Genomic DNA, 16,019 nt, shown 5'->3' with positions numbered 1-16,019 from the left:
TTCCAACCCAGTTTCAAGAAAGTTTCCTTCCAAATATGCTGTGCATTGGAGAGAAAGTAATTTTCTAACCTGTAATTTATTAGTAAAAATTATACAAGTTTAATTATGTACATTTCCCAGACGTGTACATAGCGATTCTGTGCGGTCATCGCTGTTTTGTTTGAGAGGCAGACTAAAATCACATGACTTGCTTTCCTTGTACCCACTATATTCGAGTGTTTCCAATTTTGCTCGATCCCATGTACTTTTTTCACCATTGAATATCGTCATTTCCGCGATAAGGGAGGTCAGGATCGAGGTGTGAGCTAGCTTTAGCTCAGTCAGAAATCATCAGCGATCGTACGCTGTTGAAGGTGGATATTTTCCTTAACATTTCGGCTTGTTATTTGTCGTGAATATCTAAAATTGTAAGGATGGTGGCCGCCTGGGTTACTGCGGCTATTGTGACGGGAGTATGGGCATTTGTTGGTATTGTTCTTCCATTTGTTGTACCGAGGAAACGAGCAGATAGAGGGTAAGTTTTTGACAACGATCCAATCCATTCGATTTTCCGATCCTCCATTCCCGAATCCATTTTGCAATGGGATGACACATTTTCACCGAATTAGGCTCTGTTGTTTATTAATTATTGTTTGTTCATTAAATGTTTCAATTTAAGTAATCGGACTAGGGTTGCAATAAACTAGATTATATAGTTTGGTCTCTCTGAGTCTGACATTGTAAGCCGTATGCTGGTAGTCTGATGCATGCAACGCTGGTTCTACTTCTTATTTTCTTGTCATGATCATGATGATAAACAGTTCAATGGTATACACACTGCTTACGAGTCAATAGCGTAACGAACCTCATACTGAAGCAGTACTTCTAGAAACTATAAGGCTCCCCCGAAAGGTGTGGCAATCATAACTTTTGGTTTACCGGAGGATGGAGGGTTATGATGAGCACAACTAAATATTTAGCATTCATATCAATACAATGATCATCAACATGTTCATGTCTTGGCATTTTTTTGTTTTAATCTTTAATTATCTCTATCCATATATGTTTCATTTTATTTGCAGAATTATTCAACTCATGTTAACTCTAACTGCAGTATGCTGCTATTTATTGTAAGTACATGGACCAACATTAACCCTACCCTAACCAGCTGTCAATTTCACCAAACTCTTCCTAACTTGGGATTTATCTTGGGACTTAGGCCGAATTAAGTTCCATATTTATTTAGATGTCAGGACGCATTGAACCCATCCTAAGTTAGGACAGGTAACTTGTCCTAACTCGAGATAGGATTAATCCTAGCGTTTCGTAAAATCGGTTGACTGGTGTTTTAGGTGCTACAATGCAAAAGGGATTGATTGATAGTCAGACATTTAACTGTCTTGACTACAAATTTGGGGATGGGGGAAAATTTACCTCCTGACCCGCGTAAATTGAAATGGAAGGGTGCTAAGCAACACATTTTTTACATTGGCTTACCAACTTAAGGCTTAAGGACATAACAGTCAGACCTCTCTCTTTTTATTAAATTAGTTGCAAAGGCAACCTGGGAGAATGACCAAGATACAAGATGGTTTAGTATGATAAGGCCAATGGCAATTTGGCGAATAGTAATGTGTGGAATTGTAATATAATAAAATATTTGGTTTGGGATTTGGTTTTGTTTTGAATCAGAGGAAACACTACAACGAGTGAATGAATCAGTGGAGGTCAGCTTCCTGCGCTTCCTGTTGTATCATCATAGTTGTATATAGACAGATGGCTCATAGGAAACTGGATTGTTTTATTGTTCATCCGATCAGGGTGGTAGCCAGAACTTAAGAAAAAGGCTTTTCAAGATTGGTTGTGAATTTGCAGTACTTTGGACCTTGAAAGGGAGTGTGTGAACCAAGCGTACGTGAATATAACAAGAATAAGGAGCTGGTTCACAGTCATAACAGAGTGTGCAAATGCTGGCCTTGAATTAAACCATGGTCACCCTCATCATTTGCCTTCCAAAACAAATTGAGATTTTCCTCATAGAGGTGTCCTTTACCATATCATATCAATCTTGCCATATTTATTGATGTGTTTATTTGTTTGTTTTGCAGTTGGTTATGTGCATTCCTGATGCAACTCAACCCCCTTTTTGGACCACAACTGAGCTCCAAAGTCATTAAAGCACTTTTTTATGAATGGGATGTAAGTTACGGTTCATTTCATATTTTTAAAAGATACAAACGTACATGTATGATGTTCTGACAGTGTATAGTACGTTGTAGCAGTCTGCATTCTGGTGATATGCAAAATAGTTCATAAAAACAGGGCTTTAGCCGCAGTTTGATAAGGGTTTTTAAATTTACTCTATAAAAAGAATGGGAAATTCAAATTGATGACTTTCAATTTATATTACCCTTAGTTTGTGCTGTGTTATCATTTGGCCTTTGAGAAAACCTCTACTGCCATTAAAATGTCAGGCCATTGAGTTGACTATACATACATCATTTATACCCTACAATATATGAAGGTAATTTGGGTTTGTGAGCAGTTTGCAACACCTTCTGTTTTGCCACCTAAGATTTCACACATAAGTAAAATGGGTGCCAATATTATTGTTGATTGTTCAATCGTTCTGGTAATGATACCAAGATAACCTCAGAAGTGAGTAGGCCTGAAAATAATTGTGTAGAGAAGACAGATTGGGAAAATATCAGGTATATCAGTATAACATGTATCAAAAATAAAAGATGGGGGCTTCAAACTGGGGTCTACTTATGTGAAAGGCAAGGCAATATAGGCCTACCACAGAGCCAACCCAAACCCCAAACCATTCCAAAGATGCAGTGCACCCCCCATGGCCGACACCATGGTGAAAAGCTGTTGGGTAGACTGCCCTCTTGTGTTAGAAGACACAGGGAACTTTGCTCTACTTCAAAATTTGGCACTGACCGTGCACAAAATGTAAATCTGTTTTTCACCCAACCGCAGAGTTTAGAATTAATATGTTGCCATGCAATAGACCGGTATGCAATATAAAACAAAAGAGAGCTTAGACATCATTTCAAGATGTTTTATTACTTGATCCATTTTGAAACTTTTCAAAGAAACCAAAATATGATCCTGGTTTTGTTTTAATTAGTTTTTGTTTTCTTTATGCAGAATGCAGAAATTCCTGAAGATCCGGAGAATTAAAAACCTTAACTTCAGCCAGTCATCTCTTCCCAACCCCCCCTCCCCCCCCCCAGTCTGCAAAATGCGGGTTATTTCTCTTCACTTGCAAAGGACCATTACTATGCCGGTGCATGGGGGTTTGTTCCCCCACAGGAGTCAGAAAGCAGTTCTTCATGATACGTTAGTGATTGAATAGACCCCTTGTATGTTATGTCACATGCTCAAGAAGCCCCCTCACTGGGGTCTAAAGCGCCCTCACTTGGGTCAAAGGAGGCAAATCAAAGGAGGCAAATGATTGGACGATAGCTGTTCTAGGAGCCCAGTGTCACTGTAGCGTTTGACATTATGCAAGGGATCTATATATTACATTCTATTACTCTGTCTCCTTCATGCAAGACTTGTGTCATGTCAAGGTACATGTATTATACAGGATTAGTAGAGATTACAAAATAGTCGCATACAGTCTTCATGTTTGTGTGATCAACCATAAACATGAAATAACAAACCTGTCAGAATTTGGGCTTAATCCGTATTGTGGGGCAGGAGAAAATAGGTCATTATTAGTAATCTTTCAAACTATTCCTTTCCAATTCTGTATAATTATTGAAGTACAAGTTATTCAAATGCAAAGGAGAAGGGCCTAATTTAACATTGAAAAATATTGCTTATCAAGCATCGCTAAGCGTAAGTAAACTTGAAATCTGTCACATGACACAGGATTTGTATCTCATTAAGTTTTTAATGATGCGGTATTAAACATTATCAATTGCATGTGTTGGTTTTCTTAATGTTAGGATATGTCTATCTCATTTATCTCATTAATTGTACTGTTTTGTTGACTGGTTAATCTTGTATTGGCTCATAAATGTATAGAGTGTATTTAGCATATCTTTACTGTAATCAGGGAAAAGTGTTCCTGCTAATCTTCCTAGAATGTCATCATGTCCCATTTGGGATACACTTATACCCTATTGGGTACCGTCTTTCCCCAATAAGGGTATCAGATCGATGATACCCAACAATCAGTGAATGCCATTTGGGATAAGTGTATCCCATTGGGGTTACATTTATACCCTGATCTGAACCTCTGTGAGTAAACCCATTGCCGAAAGTGTTTAACTCAATTTGTTAATGTTGGTTTATAGATTGGTATAATAATATGTTATTAACTTGATATTGTATAGTAATATGGATGTATCAAACGTATGTGATTTTGTATAAATTATTACAAAGTGAAAAATACTTGTCATTAAACTACTATACACAATATACTTAAAAGATTTTGTTGTTCATTTTGTTGGTGTTGGTCATTTTACACACGGTTTGCCCAGTTAATTGCAACTACATATGGACCTGGTTCCCATTGCGCCTAGAATAAGTAGTAATACAAAACAAACATTAACAAATCAATCTTATTCAATTATTGTAAAATACACGCAAGTATTCAATCAAAATTAAACGGGTAATAAAAAGTGGGAATAGAGAGCTGAATGCTGCAAAAATAAGAGCAAAATCAGGGAAATCATGAAATTAGACGGTAAAATAACTAAACAACTAGCAGTTGTTTTTAAACTTCTTTGTTTTTACTCTGGCTACAGCTAATTGTCCCCAGAAGATGAGTAAGACTACCGTAAATGAAGCCTAAACCTACAGTTCATAAGTTGGCCATTTTACTTGATCAGATGACAATTGGTTTTGTAAAGGTCAAATACCATGTCTTAACTTCACAACCCCAACAAGTCTGAAAAGGGACAAAGAGTTGCCATAAAAACCGACACCCAACAGTTTTGGTTAACTTTTGTAGAGCTCAATATTGAGAGAAAAAAATACGTTTTCTTTGTTCTGCTAGGAAGAATTGCAGCAAGCTAGTTCTTCCAACCCAGTTGCCGTGACTCATTCATTAATGAAACAATATTATTAATCAGGCAGATTGGTCCAATAGTATGACGAAAGCTGTGTTTTGGTTGGTCCGAGGTGACGTATGGCAGCTGCACTTTCGGTCGCCTGCAAACGAATTTAGGTGAAAGGTGAGACCACTCTCTGGCAAAATGAAGCCTCGAAATGTGCTGCCAGATGTACAGGCTACCCATCCCCCCTCCCCAATGGGAATTTAATGTGGGCGGCTAAAGGAGAATGTTTCAAAAGAGGGCGTTGTCAGAAGTGTCAGGTATGGGGACGAAAGGGTCTCCGGGGGACAGCAGAATCTCCCCTCACACCCTCATATAAAAATCTTGACTTTCTTCTAAGGCGCGCGTCCTCATCGGTGAGAGAGTAAGAATGAAGCTCATCATTGACCCACAGAGACACTACTGTACCTCTGATCATACACCGCAGAGCTCAAACAGCGCCTCGCTGCGATCAAAGGAAAATATTTTGGCTTGTAGTTTTGTGCATGACGCATGTGCACATGTGCGCGTTTCCATTGTGTGGCCTCGCTTGGTCTACAATGGAAAATAGCACGCGTGTACACGTCACAAGCTCAACTCTCAGCCAATGATAGGTCTTTATAACCTCAGATAGGTCTGAGTATTTTTTTTTAGATTGTGACGTCATGCAAGGGTCATGTTGCTTTGTTACGTGCGTTGAACGCGAGCGTTCGCTTTACCTTCGTCATATAATGCACGTTGGAAACGTGTGTTTACTTTTCTTGACCTCATTACATCGATCGTTACATACAGTTTCTATTCAAGATTCGTTATTATTTTGATATTGTTTGTGGTGGATGGACGTATCTTTTCAATCACAAAACTCCAATGAATACAATCGAATCTGGAAATGCCTTTTTTTAGATTATAATGGCAACTCTTCAGAAACTGTTATGGTGTCAAGAGTATTGTGAATTTCGCGATGAAGTAGTTCTGGTGGAGGGGCGTTTCGTACTGGAGAAAAAACACGGCGAATGTTTGTGTATGGTACATGCAGGATTGACCGAAACCGTTGTGCTAATAGCTGAGGAGTGGGTGGATTCAGATAAGGAATGCCTGAAGACGCCTGTAGTTTCGAAAGATTCAGCATCTAATGTAGAGTACCTTCATCTAGCTCATCTCTTCCCGTTGCAGGGCACCAAGCTGTCGACGAGGAGACACCAGGAACACCGAGGGGAACATGTTCTACGGCTCCGTCTGTCTACTGGCAAGACGTGGTACCTCGAACTGGCTGAAGGGAGACACCGTGAGGACAGGTGGAGGGAATGGTTGGCCTGGATACATGACACGGATGAGAAGCGGAATGAGAGACGCCATCATCAAAAAGGCATAAAACCGATCCTTGCGGAACATACTCAGAATCAGGGGAGGTCCAATGGTGAGGCTTCGGAGATGGGAAATGGAATTCCAGCTGATGATGGTGTGCCAATGAAACAAAAAAGATCAAAGAGTTTTCCAAATACTGGAAGTGATGATGCAATCCACAGCACAGACAGCGGTGCAGCGACGCGACACGACAAGAAACGTCGCGAGTCCAGAGCCTACCATTGGGTTGGTCACTTCCAGGGGGCGCTCTCTCGAGATCATGAAGACGAAGTGTTGGCTAAAGACCCTAACACACCATACATAGGCCTTCCTGGTGCAGTACTCGACCCCAAAAATGATGAAAGAAATGGCCATTCACACGTTTCTTTGAAGCATGATGATGGACACGGACTTTCAACCGGCACCCAAAAGATGGATCACACCTCTTCACTCGTCTGGGGTGAACCCCACTCTCTTCCCGCTGTCCAACAAGCAAGTAACAGCAGCACCGATGCCTATTCCAGCCTACTAGACATTGAGAGCCTTGGTAGTTTACTTGGAGATTCAGGTGTGGATTGGAAGCATCCAGTGTCACGTGAAATCAACCAGAAACTGCTCCTTTGCGTTGGTGACCTGTTCCAGAAGTTCAACATGGAAGCTCATGGACACGGACATGTCGGAAGGTGGCGCCCTGTGGCGTCAATGACTGCTGTTGACCAGCTTAAGACCCCTGCTATTTGCAAAACAAATGGGTGAGTAAAATCCAAGTACACCTTATTCTAAAGATAAAGAAGACGTTAGGATGCTTAAACCATGAATGACACTTTAAAAGCAGTCGTTATGTTTTATTCCGAAGTGCCATGTCATACCTTGCACTAACGGTGTGGCAGGAGATCCCCCCCCCCCCCCCCCCTCCCCGCCAAGTTGCTTTTGAAATGATCGGCAAAATCGGGAAACTCAGGGTTGCTCAAACGGGTTTTTTGTTCACGGAGCTGTCAAAAAGACATAGAAACAAGAACGGTCAAATCCCCCTAAAAATTGTTGGATTTTCACAAGTTTTAGACCATAGAAAAGCCCATCTCAAAGGTAATTTAATCGTTTAGGTTTGGTTTTGTAGCCAAAAAGTAGCCGTGCGTACGTCAGACAATTATTCTGCTCTTCTAGCTTTAGTTTGGTCGTATTTTGTTGATCTATTTCTGGAAAAAACAAACAGGGTCACACGATTTGGTCCCACAATGAATCAACAAAAATAAGAGCTCCATGTCAAAGAAGAAAACAAACACTCTGAACAAACAAGAATTTCCACGAATTCTGAGGAGAAAAGGGTTATTTAAAGCTTAGTCATGAATCTCATTTTCTACTTTGCGTTTCTTTGTTTTGCTGTCCTCTTAAAACAACATTCCTGTTATAAAGACGTTCCGCTTATAAAAAGTACATTTTGAAGTCCCGAATCTTATTTTTGCTTTGCGTTTCTTTGTTTTGTTTATCTCTTATAACGTTGCTCCTGTTCAGTCTCAGTGCTCTTGTTACGGGAGTTGACTGTGTAGTTCTAAACTTATATGTTTTATGTAACTTTTATAAAGCAGCGGAAATCTGGCAAGAGGAAAAGTTCACACAAAGTTTCATCGAAACGCCCTCTCTATGTGGCTCATGGCCAGTTTAGAAATCTCCCAATAAAGCCCGTGAAAGCTTTCCATCAATAAAGCTACATGCTTGAACTTTTATGTTTTCCTTTTTAGATGCCCGTAAATATTTTATTACATATTTCCATAAAGTCTTATTACATTTTTCAAAGAATGGATGTTTTTCAAAACTGATTTGACCAAAGGAGCACTCCTTTGTCTTTTCAGCCATTATACTTTTGCTATTGACTTTTAAACGTTTTAATTGGTCATCATATTTTGGGCGGTCCCCTTTAGCAGCATGGTTTGCTGAATGGGTAAATATATTCCCACGACCGTAAGGCGCTTTCGTGCAAGTCACATAAATCCAGAAAATATTATAAGTATTACTCGAAGAAATACATAATAAAACAAGTTTCGGTGTTTCGTTTTTTTCTTCTCTTTTTTAAGTATGCGTAAAGTAAAGAATTTAAGTTAATTTTGGCATATACAATTACAAGGGTTCATCAGTTCAATTTAGAAGTTAACTTTAGATCTAGACAGAACAATACAGAAACAAACTTAACGTAATCATAGATTAATACGAAATTGAATTATCTTACAATCTTTTTCATCTGAAGTTGATGAAGCAATGTTTGCAAACATGAAGTGGTTGTGCATTTCCACTACAAATGAATAAATCAGTATAAACCACAAGGTTTCTTTGTTCAACCCCAAATCATTTCAATAAAATTGAAAAGTCTTCACCACAACTGTGTGTCCTCTTTGAGGTGATGTATTTGTAACAACACTTTTCTCTGTCTTCTTCACAGGGAGAGTATCTTCTTTCCTACTGTTCAGGAGAAAGAAACCATCTACCATCGATGCTCTCTACCTGACATCTTAGAAGGAGAGGCCAGCTTCTTGGACGACCTGCACAAGGCGGCAGCTGATGCCCATCGAACCTCTCTCGTCTACATGGACCTTCTCAATGAAGACGATAACAAGAAGCCCCACGTGATCAACGGTCACGTGATGCTGCTGTCTCCAGAGCAGACGAGACTTCAGGAGGAGATCACGAGATCTCGTGAGACGGCACAAGATTTGGAGTTTGTTGTCGCCGGGCATGATGGGATAGCAATGGGTGCGAGAAAGGAAGTAGAGGGCAACAGTGTTGCGAAGAACCATTCTCATGGGAAGAGAAGGAAGAGCTTGGCTGAATGTTTCAAACACAAACTCCATCTTCGCAAACGGGTACAGAAAAGTAGAGAAGACAAGGGTGCTGGATGTCAAAAGGAAAACAAAAATCACTCTAAGGGAATTCTAAACACAATAAAGAAAGTGAATATATCTAGAGAACACAGGGGTGGAAGCACAGGATCCAGCATTAGAAGTCGGGGTATAACCAGTATCAAAGACATTCCCCCAGAGCTACTTGCTATTGAACTCGCTCTGATCGACTCAAGCTTGTTCGTTCGTGTACGGGAAGCAGAGTTAGTTGACTGTCAATGGCTCAAAGGAGACAAGCATTCTCGGGCCCCTCACACATCCAAGTTTATCAAGTTCTTCGAGCGTGTCGTGGGTCTCGTCTCTACCGAGATATTGCTCCTTAAGACGGTCGGGGAACGGGCGGCCACGATGGCTAGATTCGTCGAGGTTGCTGAGAGGTGCCGTTTGATGCAGAACTTCCACAGTTTGAAGGCAGTCTTGTGCGGGATGAAGGTGCTACCCATTTATCGTCTCAAAAATACTTGGAAGGCTTTCGAGGAGGAGTTTTCCTATGAGTTTGAACTATGGGAAGAGCTCGTCACCCTGATGACGGACGATGGGAAGAATGATCAATACAAAATGGCCGTCGAGAAGTCCATGAGATCACAACCTTGCCTGCCATTCTTCGGAGTTTTCGTTCTGCAAGTTGTAGACTTGTACTCGACAGTGGACCGGGCTGGGATGAGAGAGAGAAAGTTTGTCAAAGTAGCTCATCACTCAACCTCCAGCCAAAACTCATCACAGCGAGATGACGTCACTGCAACGTCACCAGCTATGATCTCATCAAGACCTACGAACCAGAAAGGCTTCTTTGGTGCCTTTGCTTCTGCCTGGAGCACCGTTCGTCATCCTCCTGGTAAAGAACAGCATACCGATAAAGTGGTAGATTCCTCTGGGACAGAAACTGGCATGACCAAGGCCAGGAAAGCTCACATACAGAAGCTTGTCATAAACTATGCAAAGAGTTGTGCCGAAGAGCGTGGGATAACATGGAGGGCAGAGACGCCCAAAGACACCCTGGGTGCAGCCCTCTGGGCCGGACTTGATGGGTTATTGGACTGGGGGAATCTCTTTGCAAAGGTACAACCAACTGGAAGTACAACACCACCAACTGCAGAGGAAGAAGAAGAAGAGAAAAGGAAGAAGACTGCCGAGTATGAGTTGTATGAAACGTTCTTTAAGCACCAAATTGCCGCTGTGCAATACAGATATGAGAGTAACAGACTGGTCAGAAACTACCTACTGAAAACCAGCTACAATACTCAAGAACAGAACCATCGACTCTCGATGGGTCGCGAACCTCCTAGCGACTGATATGGAAACTAATCGATTCCCTAAATAATACACCTCTAAACGTATTCATACTGACGTCATCATCACACGACGGCTCTTTATTTAGATGTTTGGTAATGTTTAACAAATAGTTGTTAATGGATTTTGAAATTGTAAGATGTCACGCTGACGCAACAGAGAGTATCCTAGGATATCCATACACGCGTAGGCCCTATACTTGTTTCAGAATCGGGCTAATGTTAAAGACTTCTTCTTTAAGCCTTAAACAAATGTTGCAACTATGTGGTAGCCAATAATAACGGTATAGGGAAAGCTTCCCCAATCCGTAAAGACCTTAAGTCAGCATGTTTCTTCCCGATCCCATTGAAATTGTTTAACCTTTCACAAACCCAGTATTGTAGCGGCGCTTGTTAAACAACATCCTAGCCGTAAAGTCACTAATCTTTTCCTTTGGTACGGAACCCCTTTGCTCCGGGGCTCCGGACTATTAACTATGTAAACTCCAACAGTGAGACAACTTAGCCGTTGAGACAAGAGGGGCCGGAATCGGGTCGGACGCCCCCGAGATGAATGGCGGTCGTGCTTGAGACAGATTCTACTCCGGGTTAACAATATAGGGATAATCTTAACCCGTTATTGTAAAGTAGGCTATACGACCACCGGTTTCATCAATTGAACAAGTTGTGGGTGGTAGTTGTGAAGGGGTGATGGTCTCCTCAACCTGCCCCTCGCTGGATGGTTGAGAGGCAAAAGTCTCCCGGGATGTTGTATTGAAATTCCAGCACAGTGTGATTTCATCGGCCTTAAGCTGCGGGCATTGAAGCCGTTCACTGGGGCGAAGTCACCGGTATCATTACTCTGGCTTCTCGCTCAGTCGTTGGTATTTTCTCCCCTGTTGACATCTTTTCAAGTGGTTTGGTACTCGTTGTTCAATCAAACATGCTCTAAAGGGTGTCGCGCTGTGTCCAAAGAATACTTATATTTATCTTGCTTGTAATTCCTATAATAGTGACAAGTTGTTGGGATGTAAATAAAATTGCAAAACCCTCCGTCAAAGAATTGGGTTTTATGTTTTGTATTGAAGATGCTTGACTTAATAATCAGAGTGACTGTGAAAGTAATGGGTTTGATCAAATAATGCTTAATACAAAGGGCAAGAGAAGCGATCTTCTTAGCCGGTTGAACAAACTTTGAGAAGGCAGACGACAAGTGGCACCCTAAAGTGCCGCCCAAAAGTTCAGGAGCCTACTCCCATCTCGATATGCTGCCATTGAGTCAATTTAAGGTCACACATCAGTCAATTCAATGGAGAAGATTGGAATAACAGGACTGGTATGTTTTATTGCAAGTGACAGTTCGTGCTGGAAACATCATTCCTCAAAACCAAACCGAAGAATGCAAAATGTTCTCTCTTTTTGGGGGGTAAATTTTTATGGACGTAATATTTAAAAATTCTGGCATTGGAGTGGTTTATTGTTTTAATTCACCTACTCATTAAGCCATTTCTTCAATAGCAGAGTTGAATTTTAAAAACCTCACACTACTCGAGTCGATCTTTACTGTGAGCTCGAAGCATTTCTAATGAAGATGGGCCAAAAATCACACAACGGGAAGTTTTAATAAACTTTTTTGTTTTTTAATCGCTAATTATTCACATTAGAAACAAAAGATGTATGGAACAGTTTCGATTAGGGCACAATAGGGGCACAATTTTTTTTCGGAGACTTTAATGAAACGAAATCATATATTATTAAACATTTTGTATTGATCATATTAAGTATTGTTTATCTGTATATATAATAGTATGAATGGAAATTTAAAAAAATAAACAAACAAGAAGATTTGAAAAAGAAATTATGCCGGTGGTTGTTTTAACTCAAAAACGGATGACACGTAACATTTATAAGAAGGCAACCTTTGTGCCCCACCCATCCTTATTAACGCCATTCCTTACTGCACGGGCTCTTTCAAAAACATTTTGAGAAATGAATGATTTATTTATCCCGTTTGCACAGAAGGAAAAACAGTGAAGAGAAAGCACTAAATTTTAAAATGTCTACTGACAAATAACACTAAAATTCTAAAACTGAAACAGGAAACATCTCAGAAAATAAATCTGAGATGAAAAGAAGGTTTCTGTTGTTGGTTTCTTTCTTTCTTTCTAATATAAGAGTTTAAAAGTACGACTACAAAGGCAGGACAGACCATAAAAAGTCAAATTGAATGGGACTGAAAGACTGAAATAAACAAGGATTGAAAAATAAGCCATTGGCATTTTTATTTTTTGAATTGAGAGAGCTATACCGAGTTAAATTTCCACCCAGCACTAAAAAGTCACGAAGCTTCGCGCATTATGTAAGAATACAGACTGTTTACGTTTTGTGCTCCGTTTTAGCAATGAGAGTGTCGTAGCCAGTACTTGAAAAGAAAACTATTTACAACCCAAAATGAACTTTTCATCCTTGTAACCACATCAAATGCGTCTCTTTTATCACCGCCAAAACTGCAAATGGTTCGTAAAAACGTTCAGTAATCCTTTCGGGTCTTCTGATCCTTTTCTGCAATTTATCGGGAACCATAACACATTTTTACGATCCCTGTAAACATAAATTTATCACCAGATTTTGTTTTTACCTGAGCCGTCGCAGTTTCTAAAATCTAGCCACTTCTTTCATTCCAATCCTTGCAACAATAGGAACAAAACAAACTCACTAAATATCACTTTTCTTTGTTCATTTTTGAATCAGTTTATTTTAAATAAATATTTAAACGAAAAAGGTGCTCTTATTAAAATTTGTAGGAGTCAAAAGATGCAAAGCAAAAAAGAGAAAGACAAGACTGAAGTTTTTAGTAACTTCCTTTAGACTTCAAACGACCTGCATCCGTAAGTCACAGGTGAAAAGTTCACCAGGTTACCCTCTTTGGGGGTGGACTGACGACGCTTAAGAAGGGGGGTGAAGATTGTTCCTAAACATAAACTCGGGCTCTGAATAGTTTGTCGAGACTGGGCATTGAAGGGCACGTTGTCAATGGTTTTTTGGTGCTTTGGCCTTCAAAAAGCGTTCGTTTAAAAATAAATATGGTTTGAAAGTTTCTACTTTTAAAATAGAATATAATTATTAATATCCCTTATATAACATCCCTTGTATGATTTTATGTCATTGCATGACAGGTCACTGTCCGCTATTTTGTGTAACAAAGTTTGACCTTAAGTGCCAAAATGGCAGGTTGTATGTTTCGCTGGTTGTATATTATAACCAAGCCTTGAAAGATAAGAAGCAATACCAAGCAGCAACATTTAAGAGATTTGAGGGAAATGTTTTCAAAACCAACATCCACAGTTCCAGCATGTTCCATGGAGGTGACTTGCTATAATGTATCTCATGATACCCAAGTTGTGTGCCAATGCTTCTGCATCACTAGAAAACACTTATCAAAATGTTGTCAAAATATTTGTGACGTCACTAAATTGATCAATAGATTTCGTTGATCGATCTCTCCCGTGAACCTGGTTTGTAGGCAAATATGAGAGATTATCAATGCCATGGTCCTTTTCATAATAATCAAACCACATCTCAAGATGGTTAAACCTTGGATATTGTTTCATCTTCTAATTCCTTGGGCAATAATTTGAAGATGACTTGCTGTTTCTCTTGCACATAATTATTTCTGGATGGTGTATCTCTTGTCATCGATTAGGCTTAATACCACATGAGATCACTAGTCTTTGAGCGAGTACTTGTTAATTGTTTGTTAGACTAACACTATTTTTATAAAGCAAACTTCAATTCAGTAGCAGTCATCTCTTAATTGCCACAAGGCACTTGATTGTCGTTTTGTTTGAATCCTTCAATTGTCTGACTACACGACTGGATTAGGCGGGGCTTTCTTTAAGAGAAAAGGGGGATTGGCGCTGTTCTTTTTTAGGGGGCTGCCGGGCAGGGAGTCACCATAGGCGGTCAGTCCGTGTCGCCAGCCGGCCTCGATCGGCACCAGCAACGGCCTGATAAGTTGATTCAACTACGCTGGTGATAATCGTCCTATTGAAAGTGAAGATCATTAAAAAAGACTAAATGGTCACTTATCTCGTGGTCATCCTGTATGACCACTGACGGAGATATTTCCAGATTCCTGTTAGGGGGTTACATGTTTGTGTATAATACAGTCACCATGAAAAAAGGCCATTACCATGGAAGGAGGTGTTTTTAGCGACACACGGCAACACAAATCACACAATTCAAGAAATCCTTCACTGTCTGTACACACCCACCCACCTCTCCCCGTAACCTTTGACCTCACTAGGACCCCACATGACTGGAGCCAGGAGAGGCTGGACTTTTCAAAGGGTGTATTATGCGAGGCTTTTGAACAACAGAGGGGGATCCTATCCTCCTATTCGGTTGTAATCTGTTGCTTCTAAATTGAAATGTCTCTTATGCGATTTGGGAGAACAAGCTAATGATTGGCGGTGTTCTTTATGCCCATGTTTAGCTGAGCAGTTTCTATTCAGGATCTCTTTAGTTTCCTATTGTGGAACATCTTGTCGCCGCCGCTGGTTTTTTTCACTTTGAGTGATTCTTAAATTGCTCTTGGTTAAGGCATTTTAAGTGTCATTCAAAGTTGCCACACATCACTGGTATGGCGCAAGCTGGATAGGTACGGGGAGAGAGGAAAAGGGATCAAGATTTTTCATGATTAATTAAATTGTTTTATTGGTCACGAAACAACGAAGTTAGTTATATATCTGAGAGCGGTGTGCATTTATTGTGGCGGCACGTCACGCGTTACGACAGTGGAGGTTGGGCGTCAAAGCATGCGGTGAAAAACTTCGCTCGCGGCGTTTGCAGAGTTCGTCTCTTTTTTCTTTTTTTATAACCTGGACCCAAGCTCAGCATGCTCCCGTGATGAACCGTGTTGAACACGGCATATAGTTTATATGTTTTCAGTCAGCGGCACTGTGCTATCCGTGGGAGGACAGCCCCACGCTCAGACTACCCGACATTGTACGTGAGTGTGTATAGAAGGAGACAGAAATGACACGCTTTGACTGCTCGCGTGATTAATGACATTATTCATTGCTATGCTTGGTATACACTCAGCAGCCACAGCCGCGCTACCACATTTTCCGACTTAAGAACGGGCGAGACTAGTAATCATCGCCTGCTCGATGTACCGTACAGTTTAAACTCCGGAGTCAACCGTGCCAGGACCAACCTTTTAATACACAGTGTATCGTCAGTGGATGATAACCACACAGTCATCAAATCTCTTCACAACAGGTATACCAGAGGGACTCGTTCATCGCGTGTGATCCTACCGTCAGTCGCTATGTGCGCCTACCTTAGATGAAGGAGATGAGTTTTAAACAGCAGATATCACGTTTTCGTTCTTCACCACGACTGTTTCATAGCGACACCAGTGCAACTTTTCCCTTTGTCGGTATTAAGTTTAGGAGAGCGATCTGTAGTAGGTCGTTCAT

The 16,019-nt window shown here is 40.6% G+C and overlaps 2 protein-coding genes across 2 annotated transcripts; both read left to right on the top strand.

Moving 5' to 3' along the window:
* Positions 1-301: 301 nt before the first annotated feature.
* LOC117295153 (V-type proton ATPase subunit e 1-like) lies at positions 302-4,418 on the top strand. Its single transcript, XM_033777720.1, has 4 exons — positions 302-514; positions 1,062-1,109; positions 2,088-2,178; positions 3,136-4,418. Exons 1-4 carry the CDS (start codon positions 414-416, stop codon positions 3,166-3,168), a joined length of 273 nt encoding a protein of 90 aa, XP_033633611.1. The 5' UTR covers positions 302-413; the 3' UTR covers positions 3,169-4,418.
* A 1,524-nt stretch (positions 4,419-5,942) lies between these two features.
* LOC117294324 lies at positions 5,943-10,561 on the top strand. Its single transcript, XM_033776683.1, has 3 exons — positions 5,943-6,442; positions 6,515-7,129; positions 8,812-10,561. The coding sequence occupies exons 1-3, from the start codon at positions 5,943-5,945 to the stop codon at positions 10,559-10,561; spliced, it is 2,865 nt and encodes a 954-aa protein (XP_033632574.1).
* The last annotated feature ends 5,458 nt before the right edge of the window (positions 10,562-16,019 follow it).

The sequence above is a fragment of the Asterias rubens genome, chromosome 9, assembly GCF_902459465.1.
Source record: "Asterias rubens chromosome 9, eAstRub1.3, whole genome shotgun sequence".
NCBI lineage: Eukaryota > Metazoa > Echinodermata > Asteroidea > Forcipulatida > Asteriidae > Asterias > Asterias rubens.
The sequence above is the reverse complement of the archived record's forward strand: the minus strand, read 5'-3'. Positions and strand labels throughout refer to the sequence as shown.